This window comes from Sinocyclocheilus anshuiensis, unplaced genomic scaffold (genome assembly GCF_001515605.1).
Source record: "Sinocyclocheilus anshuiensis isolate Anshui unplaced genomic scaffold, SAMN03320099.WGS_v1.1 scaffold810, whole genome shotgun sequence".
NCBI lineage: Eukaryota > Metazoa > Chordata > Actinopteri > Cypriniformes > Cyprinidae > Sinocyclocheilus > Sinocyclocheilus anshuiensis.
In genome coordinates, this window is record NW_015542409.1 from 1,124,838 (window position 1) to 1,138,828 (window position 13,991).

Consider the following 13,991-nt stretch of genomic DNA (forward strand, 5'->3'; position numbering starts at 1 on the left):
ATGATAACAGCAACTATTTTATTTTTTGTGGCAGGGCCAGTGAAAATGTTGGCAGGGCAAGTAAAAATTTGAACCACTGGCCCGACTGGGCCAGTAGAAAAAATCCTTAGCGTTGATCCCTAGAGTAATAACTATATTTTATAAATAAGATGTGATTATCAGTTTAACCATCATTATGAAACCCTAGTTTAAAGTATCTTCACATATATGATATAACAGGCATGTTACCTGGCCTCTAATGTCGATGTCTGCATACTTATGCAGTAGCGCCCTCACAATCTCAACATGCCCACCTCTCACAGCTCCAATCAGCACAGTGTCTCCACTCTACAGGTTTAAAACACAACATACAATGAGAATACATAATATCACAGGTAATTTTTATCCAGTATATCAGTTTTATCATTTCTGTTTGTTTACAGGTTTGTTGTGAGGTTCAACCCACCCTGTCTGGGATGTTGACATATGTTCCGGCATCAAGCAGGTCCTGCACAATCTCAGTGTAGCCCTCTTTAGCTGCGATCATCAGAGCTGTGTTTCCGTCCTTATCAGTCATGTTTACATTTGGGTTCCTCTTCAGAAGCTCTTTAACCACCTCTGTATATCCCCCCTTCACAGCCACGATCAGTGCCGTCATGGAGTTCTGAGTGGTTGAGATTAACAAAATAAGACCGACAGGCCCTTGGGATTCCAATGTAATGCTACTAAATCAGTGGTTCTCAAACAGGGCCCACTAGGAGGCCTCAGGCCTCAGCCAAGGGGACAACAAGATGACTTAAAGCAATTTAAAATCAATGTTAAAACAGTTAAAAATCTAAAATCTAAATACATACTTTGGATAAAAGCATCTGCTAAATGTTAATGTACATATAAGGCTTATAATAATTATAATGAACAAAAAATGGTAGGTAACATAAGTTTCAGCTTACACCTTTTTCAGTTAATATGTAAAGTTATGTGTATTTATTATGGAAATTTGTGTATGAGTACCGAAATACTTCTTGAGGATGATGATTATATAACATTTAAAAAGTGTGATTTCTAGATCGGTAAAAGTCACATAAATTAATCAAATCTTAGTTTTTTAGTTATGCCAAGCTCTAGAATATTTTATCGGGTAGGAATCATGGGTAAAATATACTGATAAATCCGATAAATCCTAATAACAATCTGGGACTTTGAAAATTGTTGAAGAAATTGGGGTGCCTTAAAGTCAAAAAGGTCAAAAAGGTTTATGCTATACAATGAGTACATACCGCCCCCTCCTGGTCAACATCGGCTCCGTTCTCCAACAGGTGCATCACACAGTCGTAGTGACCCTTTCTAGCAGCCCAGATCAGTGGTGTGGTGCCGTACTAAAAGTATAAAATGACACATTTTAAAGTTAAACAAGTCTTTACCTTTAATATATCTCACAGTAAAATCATTAAAGGAATATTTCCTGCTCATTACAAATTAAAATCAATCAACAGCAACTGTGGCATGCTGTTGATTACCAGAGAAAATTATTGTTGACTTTGGTTTGTAGAAACAGAACTAAAAAAAAATATAAATAAATCGCTCACAATAGAAATGCAACGATCGCTCATTAAACGATTGACCCTTTCCATTGTAAGAACATTATTATTAATTTATTATTAATAATTATTTAATCACAGTGAGGAAGGATTGTTTTAGCTCACCTTATCAGAGCAGTTGACTTTAGCTCCATGCTCCAGCAAGAGTTTCACAATCTCTGCATGGCCTCTACCGGCTGCCCAGATAATGGGGTAGACGCTGTATTGCTGTGAAATGCATGACAAATTTTAGTCAATGATTGCATTTATTAAACTGGCATTATTTAGATTCAATATTGATTTAATATGATTTGTATGTGCTTATACCATATGCAAGTTTTACCTGTCCAGTGGTGTTTGGGTTTGCCCCAACCTCAAGCAGGACCGTGGACACCTCAACTCTACCTTTATATGAAGCCCAAGTAAGGGCAGTCCAACCCCCCTGCATGACACAAAGCCACCTCACTAAGTTTTGATCATTACATAAGAATGTGTTTATTTTCCAAATGTGATTATTGTACAAAATAAAACACACATATTGCTTTTGATGCAAACTTTTGCTATTAGATTTTCTCACCATGTCTCTGTGCTCAATGTAAGCACTGTTTTCCAGCAGCTCTTTCACCACCTCCACATGCCCCTCCTTAGCTGCAGAGATCAGAGCGGACCAGCAGTCCTATCAGGGAAAAGCACAAAGATGGGTCGCTATGGAAACCATTGAACCATTGGCTAATGCCACCATGGGAACAGTGATGGAGTGTGCAGGAGCTGTACTAGATAGAAAAGCCCTACAGCACAATTATAATGGACAACACACCTTATACAGGTTTTAAATATATGGCAAAAATATTGACCAGGAATACAGAAGAGGTTTTACTGGGATTCAAATTCAGATTTTTAATTATTAAAAAATCTAATTTTGAATAATAATTTATAATTTAAAAAAGAAATGCTTTATGTATGTGTGTCCGTATTTTCTTATAACAACATTGTAATAAGCTGCTGATGATAGCCATCCAAAAATGATATCAAGCATCATTGAGAATGTCTGCTCCACTTTTGGTTGGTAAATGTTATGTGAATATCTGCAGTGATTAAACAGAAACAAGAGTGACTACATGCCAACTCTTTTTGTAAATCTAAAATGGGTATTTTCTCACCACATCATCCAAGCTGACATTTGCTCCTCTTCTGATGAGCTCTTGAACAATCTCAAGACTGCCCTGCTCTGAGGCCAACATGAGAGGAGTCTGTCCATTCTGTCAAACACACAATGAGAAAGAGAGAGCTTTGATATTTCTCAATTTTAACTGATCATCTTAAATTGCGTTTGACTTTTTTTAGATGCAACTTACATCGCTTCGACCATCCACCTCTTTGAACTTGTCAAGATGGGCTTTGACAGCAGCCAGATTCTCTTCTTCCACATAGCTGAAGAGGTTCTGGATGGCCAGAGTGGTCATCTTGATGGAGGTTGTGGTGTCCATGATTGCCACTCGCTGGGACACCCTGAACAGAGATATATGTAGTCATTTTCAAAACACAGATTATGAACAGAGATGGTCTAAGCTAATCTGAATACTGCAGTAGGTTTGTTTCCGTCCTTATCAGTCATGTTTACATTTGGGTTCCTCTTCAGAAGCTCTTTAACCACCTCTGTATATCCCCCCTTCACAGCCACGATCAGTGCCGTCATGGAGTTCTGAGTGGTTGAGATTAACAAAATAAGACCGACAGGCCCTTGGGATTCCAATGTAATGCTACTAAATCAGTGGTTCTCAAACAGGGCCCACTAGGAGGCCTCAGCCAACTTTCAAGGGGACAACAAGATGACTTAAAGCAATTTAAAATCAATGTTAAAACAGTTAAAAATCTAAATATGTCTTACATACTTTGGATAAAAGCATCTGCTAAATGTTAATGTACATATAAGGCTTATAATAATTATAATGAACAAAAAATGGTAGGTAACATAAGTTTCAGCTTACACCTTTTTCAGTTAATATGTAAAGTTATGTGTATTTATTATGGAAATTTGTGTATGAGTACCGAAATACTTCTTGAGGATGATGATTATATAACATTTAAAAAGTGTGATTTCTAGATCGGTAAAAGTCACATAAATTAATCAAATCTTAGTTTTTTAGTTATGCCAAGCTCTAGAATATTTTATCGGGTAGGAATCATGGGTAAAATATACTGATAAATCCTTATCCAGTAAATAACAATCTGGGACTTTGAAAATTGTTGAAGAAATTGGGGTGCCTTAAAGTCAAAAAGGTTGAGAACCACTATGCTATACAATGAGTACATACCGCCCCCTCCTGGTCAACATCGGCTCCGTTCTCCAACAGGTGCATCACACAGTCGTAGTGACCCTTTCTAGCAGCCCAGATCAGTGGTGTGGTGCCGTACTAAAAGTATAAAATGACACATTTTAAAGTTAAACAAGTCTTTACCTTTAATATATCTCACAGTAAAATCATTAAAGGAATATTTCCTGCTCATTACAAATTAAAATCAATCAACAGCAACTGTGGCATGCTGTTGATTACCAGAGAAAATTATTGTTGACTTTGGTTTGTAGAAACAGAACTAAAAAAAAATATAAATAAATCGCTCACAATAGAAATGCAACGATCGCTCATTAAACGATTGACCCTTTCCATTGTAAGAACATTATTATTAATTTATTATTAATAATTATTTAATCACAGTGAGGAAGGATTGTTTTAGCTCACCTTATCAGAGCAGTTGACTTTAGCTCCATGCTCCAGCAAGAGTTTCACAATCTCTGCATGGCCTCTACCGGCTGCCCAGATAATGGGGTAGACGCTGTATTGCTGTGAAATGCATGACAAATTTTAGTCAATGATTGCATTTATTAAACTGGCATTATTTAGATTCAATATTGATTTAATATGATTTGTATGTGCTTATACCATATGCAAGTTTTACCTGTCCAGTGGTGTTTGGGTTTGCCCCAACCTCAAGCAGGACCGTGGACACCTCAACTCTACCTTTATATGAAGCCCAAGTAAGGGCAGTCCAACCCCCCTGCATGACACAAAGCCACCTCACTAAGTTTTGATCATTACATAAGAATGTGTTTATTTTCCAAATGTGATTATTGTACAAAATAAAACACACATATTGCTTTTGATGCAAACTTTTGCTATTAGATTTTCTCACCATGTCTCTGTGCTCAATGTAAGCACTGTTTTCCAGCAGCTCTTTCACCACCTCCACATGCCCCTCCTTAGCTGCAGAGATCAGAGCGGACCAGCAGTCCTATCAGGGAAAAGCACAAAGATGGGTCGCTATGGAAACCATTGAACCATTGGCTAATGCCACCATGGGAACAGTGATGGAGTGTGCAGGAGCTGTACTAGATAGAAAAGCCCTACAGCACAATTATAATGGACAACACACCTTATACAGGTTTTAAATATATGGCAAAAATATTGACCAGGAATACAGAAGAGGTTTTACTGGGATTCAAATTCAGATTTTTAATTATTAAAAAATCTAATTTTGAATAATAATTTATAATTTAAAAAAGAAATGCTTTATGTATGTGTGTCCGTATTTTCTTATAACAACATTGTAATAAGCTGCTGATGATAGCCATCCAAAAATGATATCAAGCATCATTGAGAATGTCTGCTCCACTTTTGGTTGGTAAATGTTATGTGAATATCTGCAGTGATTAAACAGAAACAAGAGTGACTACATGCCAACTCTTTTTGTAAATCTAAAATGGGTATTTTCTCACCACATCATCCAAGCTGACATTTGCTCCTCTTCTGATGAGCTCTTGAACAATCTCAAGACTGCCCTGCTCTGAGGCCAACATGAGAGGAGTCTGTCCATTCTGTCAAACACACAATGAGAAAGAGAGAGCTTTGATATTTCTCAATTTTAACTGATCATCTTAAATTGCGTTTGACTTTTTTTAGATGCAACTTACATCGCTTCGACCATCCACCTCTTTGAACTTGTCAAGATGGGCTTTGACAGCAGCCAGATTCTCTTCTTCCACATAGCTGAAGAGGTTCTGGATGGCCAGAGTGGTCATCTTGATGGAGGTTGTGGTGTCCATGATTGCCACTCGCTGGGACACCCTGAACAGAGATATATGTAGTCATTTTCAAAACACAGATTATGAACAGAGATGGTCTAAGCTAATCTGAATACTGCAGTAGGTTGTTGGAGGATAAAAATGTGAAATTCTTTGAGATTAGAGATGTTAAATTGCTGAGTTAGCCTGACTGAGTGACAGGTGATATTAGAGCATTTGCTTCAGTGCAGGCCAAGAATAGCAATGGACTTTAAATGTCAGGAGAAAGGAGGCTGGCACAGATAAGCATAACACAGAGATAACAGTTCATTTTCTCCAAACACCTCCACAGACACACTCTAATAGGTTTCCCTACAGTTAATTAGTGCAAATATTCAGCTTAAATATCTATCAAAAAGACAAATTCATACCTAACACTCTTTCGATTTTCCCCCATCAATGCATTTATTTATTTGTCTATTTCTATTGCCATACCAGCATCTATAGCTATTTTCATGGAAACATCAATGTATTAAAAGAAAACATAGGCTACAACATACAAAAGTAATGAAAAACAATTTTCATTTGAATATCTGTCATTTATCATTTAACACTTAATTTAAAAAATGTAAAATTATTCCCGGTGAAACAGTAAATAAATAAATAGACAGAATAATAGATATATAGAATGACAGGATAAATAAAATATAAACACTATGACACGCACCCTATACCACCCTGTGTGGCAAAAATCCAACCACAAATCAATCCAAATAAATGTTTAATATTAATATTTTACAGCTTATTTAATATGCGCCGGCTAGTGACCCTCAATTTAACCTTCAATACAGACTAAAAGAATGTCTGTACAGAATGTTCAATACAGACAATACATTAAAAAAGAAAAAAAAAAACAGACAGGCACTCAACAAACAACTGGACAACAACAAAGAGAATATGGCAGCTCACTCAGGAATCCAAGCAGCTCTTTAAGCTCTATCTGTGAAACACGACACCGAAGTTATTCTTATAAACCACTATGTGACACCATATATATCCAGCACACTCAGTGTCACACTGTCCTCTGCTTTTGTGTGAATGCCTTTAGATTGCTGGCTGTGACTGCTGTCTGTCTGTCTGCTCTGGAATGGCATCATGCATTATTTATGGCGACCAAGAGTGGTTCACGCCTAGAGTCTACAGCAAGATGCTGAGATGACTGACAGCCCTACAATTATAATGGTGAGAAGTGCTCTATATTATATGGATATTTATAAAGACTGGTGAGAAGCACACTATATTACATAAAACAATAAAAAAATAACTAGGCTAAGCATTATATATCATGTTTTGCTATATTTTTACATAAAAATATAACAAAATATAACAAAACAATAAATATAGTAATATGTACTGTTTTCTGTTTGTTTGTTTTTGCATGCATGATGTGCTTCTCTCCATGACAGACAGACAGACAGACAGATGGATAGATGGATAGATGGATAGATGGATAGATGGATAGATAGATAGATAGATGAAAATATGGCTAAAAATAACTATATAATGTCAAATAAATGGAACCTGCGTGAGTAAGAGCACAACAAAACCACAGCACATTATCTGCCCGGTAATAAAGTGCTTGTTAATCCTGATATATTTCACCGTCTAAACATTATTGTAATTTGATATTAAAGAATGTACTTCTAGAAATAAACAGGGCGGGCAGTGCCTCGTCAACATGTCTGCATGTTGATGCACTTACTCACTATGAGAGACCATCCAATTAATCGCCATCAAAACAACCCTGAACAGATTAACCGTATCTTAATACATTTACATAACAAACTACATCTTATTCGCTATGAATGTTCAATTCTGCTTAATTCTACAGCTTGATGCTCGTTACTGTCCTTTAGGAGGCTATGAACTGTCAATCATACGCGGCATCAACCGACAAAGGCGATTTAAACCCTACATCTGCCTTCTGTTACGAGACGTACCTCACAGAAAAGAAACGTTGTAATGCTCTGCTGTCTGAAGGTCCGTTTAGAGGGGCGTATTTCTCTCTAGTTTCTCGGTCTACGGCGCTTCTTTCTTCCTATTCACCATCTTCAACAGCCATTTTGACGAAGCAGAGCGCAGTGCTCCTAGTGTTTGAGCTTCTTCCTGGCGAGCCCCTGACAACACACGGCGTGACGTCACGCCTTCCTCAGATCAGCACGTGAATACATGTGATAGTTGACAGTATATATGGGAAGTGATACTATATTACACAGCAATTGTAGTCATTTTTATTTTAGATATTTAATCTTGTGTATTTAATCATGTAGTTGCCTTTCCTAGGGCAACAGAACAGTCTATGAATGTTTCTTCAACTAGCATACTGAATTGTATGGAAACTTCGCCCTGTGGCCTTTTTGAAAATAAAATAAAATAAATAAATAAACAGGCTACTTTTCACACTTTCACTAGTTTCAAAAGTGAACCAAACGCATGTTACTTCCACAAGATCACAAATTATGTGTTGTGTTTGAAATCATTCTGTGATGGATGTATTGCTATATGTACCATAAATACACACATTTGCTTGTTTTGTCATCATTTGACCAAAAATAAATAAATAGATTTTATTGCATTATTTGACTACATTAATAGTTGTAGTGTGATATTTAACATCTCATTACATATCAAGCACTTCCCTCATGTCTCCAAAGTAAAAACGTACACAAACATCTTAAGAAACTGTATTATAATAGAATCTAAAAAATAATTATCTAAATAATGCAGTTCTGGTTCTGGAATAAGGGTAAAATAAATGTATAAATATCAATTTAAACTAAATTTTTAATTAAATTTAGGAAAGAAAGCAAGAAGGAAAGACAAGAAGTTGGAAAAAATGGCAGTTTGGACATAAATGTGCCTGTAGTGGAAGTAACATCCCTATAATATAATGTCAGCAAGATCAAGTAACTTATTATCTGTAGTGGCACAAAGTGCACAGTTTATGTCTGCAGAGCAAAGGGCAGATGTTCATCCAGGTTGAGGCATTTGAGAATAAGGAAGGCTAAATTACCAATGTGTTTCAAACATTTCACTACTGAATAATGAATGTGTAACTGTACCGTGCACATTACCTTCACAAAATGGTTTATCAGAAGGCAAACGGACCACAAAGGAGTAGTAAAAAGACCTTTTTTAATCACATAATTTGCAAAAAACAAATGTTCCAGATCCACACAGAGAACGTAATGTTTCAAACAAATCCAGTGGACATCCTCTACAATTTCATATGTCTTTAACACAAACATCAGCTTCATTTCCAACCCTAAGCAGGCCAAACCTTGAAGCTGACTGAGGCCATACAAAATGTGCATTACTGTGCATTAGGGCTGCACGATAAATCGCATGCGCATGTTTTGCGCAGCTTGTCAGTGAACAACGGCTCTGTGTAGTTAATGCTGCTCCGTGTGAAAGCCCGCACGTGATGGAGATTTACCGCTGATTACAGAACCGGCTTTACTGACAAGATGCGCATTAAATATCGCATGCGATTTATTGTGCAGCCCTACTGTGCATACAGAATCACCACCTGCCTGACTGACAAAAGTCATGCAGTTAACAGTACTATCCATTTTTTTGCTGGAGGTTACTCTAACATTCCACTACTTTCCAAAATTCCCAGTTTAGATTGGATTAGTCTAAGAAATACTTTTGTTTATGAGAAAAAAATCTCTGGTCTTTAGATTGGAATGTATTATGTGTAACTTTCAGCATTTTATGTGAAGACTACATGGACGAGACGCTACAACAGACCATAACAAACATAATATGACAAAGGGCCAAGAGCCCAGCTTTTAATGGCGCAGCCATGGAATTAAATCTTAATTCAGTCTTGGTGACTTCAAAAAACAACTTGTCTTAAATTTTTTGAACATCATCTTTTGATCTTCTTTCCTTTTTTTCCAATAACTTTATTATTTTTCATTTTATTACTTTAAAATTTATAATTATTACTTTATTAGATTTTAGTTTAGTTAGTCATATTTATTTTTACCCCTACCACATTAAAAATCTTTGCTTTCAAATATAATGTTGCCAGCTTTCTGCAAGTGGTATTGGCCTTGTCCCTTGCAAGAAAATCCTATTTACAAGCCCAATGCAAGACCACCAGATTAGGACACTAATACTTGCTGTGACAAGTTGAATTACAAAGGCAAGGTCACATAATTCTATACAACAGTGTTTTCTTGGCAATAAAACTCCTCTTATACCAGTCAGATTTGATTCCATCATCTCAAATCACTGTCCAATCCCAGTACACTATACTGAGCCAAGGGATGACTTACTCTATCAGTCCAGACAGAGGCTGGTTGGTTGGTTTATTTGTGAGCTTTAGTTTATCTGACTCGCTTCATGTGTGGCTGGAGAATAGGTACATTTGCCCAGTCTGTGTGTGTATAGAAGATTGGTAAGGTGTTCCGGGACTCATGTGGCTTTTTGTTTCTGGTTGCTGTTGCTGTCTGTGCTCTCCAGACTTGGCTGTACAGCAGGCTGTTGCTCTTTCAGCCGCAGATGGCGTGGTTTCACAGGCAACGCGATGGCCAGCAGTATACAGCCTATGTGAATGCAGAAGTACCTTGACCTACAAAGTGATGGAGACAGTAGAATATCAATTCATGAATGAAGAAAAAACAAGTTATGCATTTTTAGTATCTATTTTTGTTTGTCCAGCCCACCTGTAGAACTTGAGCGAGGGACCCACAGAAAGCAGAACGAAGGGAACCACTGTGTAACAAATGGCAATCTGTGTAGCCGCCCATGTGATGACATCATACACAAACTTGAGAGCTGGAGAACCCAAGAAGTACGGTCTTACATTGTGTCTCACCTGAAGGAGAATAGGGAACATGACATTAAAAAAGGGATGAATAACAACTAACAACCCTCAGAATTCCAAGCATTGATATTCATGATGTATTATCTTTTCAGGGAGACATTAGTGATTTAAAAAAAAAAATAAATAAATAAAATTTAGCAAAGTTTTCATCAGGTTTTGTAATGTATATTGCAAATTGTAACCAATAATTTTTGATACTTTTTTCCTTTAAATTTTGGTATTCATAACATCATTTAGCATGCAAATATATTTGAAAAAAAAATAATACAAAGATATTTCAACCGTTACGGATAAAGTCTTGAAAAGTAAATATTCCACAATCTGACCATTTAAATACTGTAATAAATATTTATATCAAAGCACATTTTAAATCTAATGTATTCATTTTAATATCAATTCTTTTAAAAATATATTTTGCTATATAAATAATGATGAAACAGTTCAGCAAACACCTGAGAAAAATTAGAACAGATGTACCATTCAATAAATAGGCTCCGTCTGTGTGAGAACAACAGAAACAAGTTTGACCCTTAATGCCCAATGTTGCATTTTTCCTATGCTTAGAAAAATGGTAAATCGATGCATGTTCAAAATGTTAGGGCATGCAAGTCCTTACCCAGTACTAGACATGTAGAACTAAAATGTTAAAAAATACTTGACATGAAGTACTTACTTTGTGAATATGTATAATAAACTTATTCCAAAAGTGCTGTCAGCTGATTAGCCAGATGTGTCAATTAAAATGCATTTTTCCCCATCTAAACTGTTGTGTTATGTTACATTTCAGAGTCTCAGCTACTGTGTAGTTTTTACCCACATCTCGTAAAAATTAGGTGTTATTTAATTGCTTCATACAATTGCTTTATAATGTCATAAGTAGTATTTCATGTATTGTCTACCCTTCTTCTTTTGCCCTTTTTTTATGACAGATGTCATTTACCAAAAAAAAATAATAATAATAATCCCTGTGCTCTTTATGGCCAAGCAAATGGCAAGATTACATGAAAGGGACAGGAATATTCCCTATGTGAAGTGCACTTTATGTTTGGTAGAATGTGATGTCACTCACAGCTCTGGCTGCAAGAGTGATGACGATGCCAGTGAGGAAGGTGAGGTAATAGCCTGGGTAAGCCCCGTGCCACATGGCTGACAGCAGGAAGGTTGCAGCAGTGGGGTTGTAGGGACAACGTTCATAACACACCCTACAAGACAACACACAATAGACAATATACAACAATCATGCTAGCATAAAAATAAAATGAGAAAGGAAATGATTCTTCATCTTTTCATCTAATGCTTACACTTAGTATAAGTTGTTAGTCTGTTTGCTTATGATGACAACATGTTAAAGGGATAGTTCACCCAAAAATGAAAATTCTGTCAATACTCACCCTCATGTCGTTCCAAACCCGTAAGACCTTCGACATAAGGGTGAGTAATTAATGACAGAATTTTCATTTTTGGGTGAACTATCCCTTTAATTATTGATAAACTGGATAATTGTGAAAAATCACCAGTAGATGGAGCCAACTCACACAGAGATCACTGAGACCTGTAGTGATACACTCCTTATTCAATCTAGGACACACATTATTTTAAACAAGCACAGCATTTAAAAATCGTAATTTAAAAGAAAATAAAAGCATTAAAAATCTTACAGACCGCAAACATTTGAATGGTAGTGTACAATAGCAAAATGTGCTCTTCCTGTTCTTACCTTTTAAGCCAATGTGCTGTTTGAATGTTCCAGTTATCCAGGAATACCTTAAAGCTGGTGGCAAGCTGAAAATATAAGAGTTTACTGATTATAACACTTCCGATTCACTCAGAGTGGGGGTAAACAACGTAACAGCATCTGAACTGACCTCTATATTCATGATCCTGAGGTTGGAAATGAGATCCCATCGAGGCAAACCATTACTGTCGTAGCCATTAAATCCAAATCCTGCTGCGTTATTGATGGCATCAGCTATTTAGAAAGACAGCATGAGTGTCAAGATACTCACATCAGAAATAATAAATGTTATGAAACCCAGAATACACAGCACCCAGCTTGTTTCTACCTTTATAGGTGTAAAGTGTTTGAATGGAGCAAGTATGTAATTGCCAAATTAGGAATTCAGTGAATTATGAAAATGATTGATGTAGTGTTTCATATTTGTGTATCAAAACATGATATCCATCAACGGAACATAAACAAAGAGAAGATGAAACAAACCAATATCTTTCAATAAAGATCAAAACAAGAAAAGGAAAGAGAAATCTAGCCAGATGGGAAGACAAGGAGAGGCAGGAAGTCCACGCACCCAAAGTCCAAACAAAGTAGTATTTAGGCCGGGTGGTCAGCATGGACAAATACAGGTAGACCACCTGAGCATAGAAGGGCGTGGTGGCAATAAAATCATCATCAACGTTACGCTCCACAGGACAGACTTTGCAGACGGAGAGAAAGACCAGCAGAGAGATGAAGCAGGTGGCCAGTTTCCGGACGACCTCTGTCTGTTGAGAAACAGAAATGCACAAACTGATATGAACTTGGAACATGCCAGTCATATGTAACTTAATAATTTTGAATAAAACATAGATAATATACAGTGGGTACGGAAAGTATTCATACTCCCTTAATTTTTTCACTCTTTGTTATATTGCAGCCATTTGCTAAAATCATTTAAGTTAATTTTTTTTCCTCATTAATGTACACCAAAAATGTCAACAATTCTGTGTTTTTCTGTCAGTATGGGGTGCTGTGTGTACATTAATGAGGAAAAAAAATTAACAAATGATTTTAGCAAATGGCTGCAATATAACAGAGTGAAAAATTTAAGGGGGTCTGAATACTTTCCGTACCCACTGTACACTACTGTTCAAAAGATTGGGGTCAGTGCATTTTTTAAAGAAATTAAAGGGATAGTTCACCCAAAAATGCAAATTCTGTCATTAATTACTCACCCTCATGTCGTCGTTCCAAACCTGGAAGACCTTCGTTCATCTTCGGAACACAAATTAAGATATTTTTGAAGCATTCCGAGAGCTCTCTGACCCTCCCACAGACAGCAAGGATCCTAACACGATCGAGGCTCAGAAACGTAGCAAGGAGATCATTAAAATAATCCATGTGACATCAGTGGTCTAACCATAATTTTACGAAGCTACGAGAATACTTTTTGTGCGCAAAGAAAACTAAAATAACAACTTTATTCAACAATTCGTCTCCTCCGCGTCACCCTGTAGCGCCATTTTGGAAAGTATCACATACGTAAACAACGTATGCTGTTCTGTGTCATGAGCACTGCACGCGGATACACTGTTTACGTTGTTTTCGCTTTGATCTGAATGTAAACAACGTATCCGTGTACATACGTTGCATATGTTGTTTACATATGTGATACTCTCCAAAATGGTGCTATAGGGTGACACGGAGGAGACGAATTGTTGAATAAAGTCGTTATTTTTGTTTTCTTTGCGCACAAAAAGTATT

At 36.7% G+C, this 13,991-nt stretch overlaps 3 protein-coding genes across 4 annotated transcripts in view; all 3 read right to left on the reverse strand.

The window, feature by feature from the left end:
- The window catches only part of LOC107693235 (kinase D-interacting substrate of 220 kDa), a 25,517-nt gene extending 22,449 nt beyond the window's left edge, over positions 1-3,068 (reverse strand). For both annotated transcript variants that reach the window (XM_016492542.1, XM_016492543.1), the window contains exons 1-8: positions 2,912-3,068; positions 2,717-2,815; positions 2,134-2,232; positions 1,900-1,998; positions 1,683-1,784; positions 1,257-1,355; positions 446-643; positions 229-327 (exon numbers count right to left, since the gene is read on the reverse strand). In XM_016492542.1, the coding sequence (XP_016348028.1) occupies positions 229-327; positions 446-643; positions 1,257-1,355; positions 1,683-1,784; positions 1,900-1,998; positions 2,134-2,232; positions 2,717-2,815; positions 2,912-3,043 (927 nt within the window). In that variant the 5' untranslated portion in view covers positions 3,044-3,068. The remainder of the gene's footprint in view (positions 1-228; positions 328-445; positions 644-1,256; positions 1,356-1,682; positions 1,785-1,899; positions 1,999-2,133; positions 2,233-2,716; positions 2,816-2,911) is intronic.
- A 52-nt stretch (positions 3,069-3,120) lies between these two features.
- LOC107693210 (kinase D-interacting substrate of 220 kDa-like) lies at positions 3,121-7,792 on the reverse strand. Its single transcript, XM_016492496.1, has 8 exons — positions 7,617-7,792; positions 5,527-5,680; positions 5,332-5,430; positions 4,749-4,847; positions 4,515-4,613; positions 4,298-4,399; positions 3,872-3,970; positions 3,121-3,258 (listed from the first exon to the last, which is right to left on the reverse strand). Exons 2-8 carry the CDS (start codon positions 5,656-5,658, stop codon positions 3,121-3,123), a joined length of 768 nt encoding a protein of 255 aa, XP_016347982.1. The 5' UTR covers positions 5,659-5,680; positions 7,617-7,792.
- Positions 7,793-9,630: 1,838 nt separating this feature from the next.
- LOC107693237 (membrane-bound O-acyltransferase domain-containing protein 2-like) overlaps positions 9,631-13,991 on the reverse strand; it is a 30,573-nt gene continuing 26,212 nt past the window's right edge. The window contains exons 8-13 of the mRNA XM_016492545.1: positions 12,820-13,012; positions 12,379-12,482; positions 12,231-12,295; positions 11,583-11,715; positions 10,353-10,504; positions 9,631-10,258 (exon numbers count right to left, since the gene is read on the reverse strand). Coding sequence (XP_016348031.1) covers positions 10,102-10,258; positions 10,353-10,504; positions 11,583-11,715; positions 12,231-12,295; positions 12,379-12,482; positions 12,820-13,012 — 804 coding nt within the window. The 3' untranslated portion in view covers positions 9,631-10,101. The remainder of the gene's footprint in view (positions 10,259-10,352; positions 10,505-11,582; positions 11,716-12,230; positions 12,296-12,378; positions 12,483-12,819; positions 13,013-13,991) is intronic.

Coding starts and splice junctions, on each gene's coding strand:
- LOC107693210 (XM_016492496.1), bottom strand. CDS start 5,658: ATGGACACCACAACCTCCATCAAGATGACCACTCTGGCCATCCAGAAC. Junction 5,431..5,526: donor AGGTGGATGGTCGAAGCGAT/GTAAGTTGCATC, acceptor TGTGTTTGACAG/AATGGACAGACTCCTCTCAT. Junction 4,400..4,514: donor ACCCAAACACCACTGGACAG/GTAAAACTTGCA, acceptor TGCATTTCACAG/CAATACAGCGTCTACCCCAT.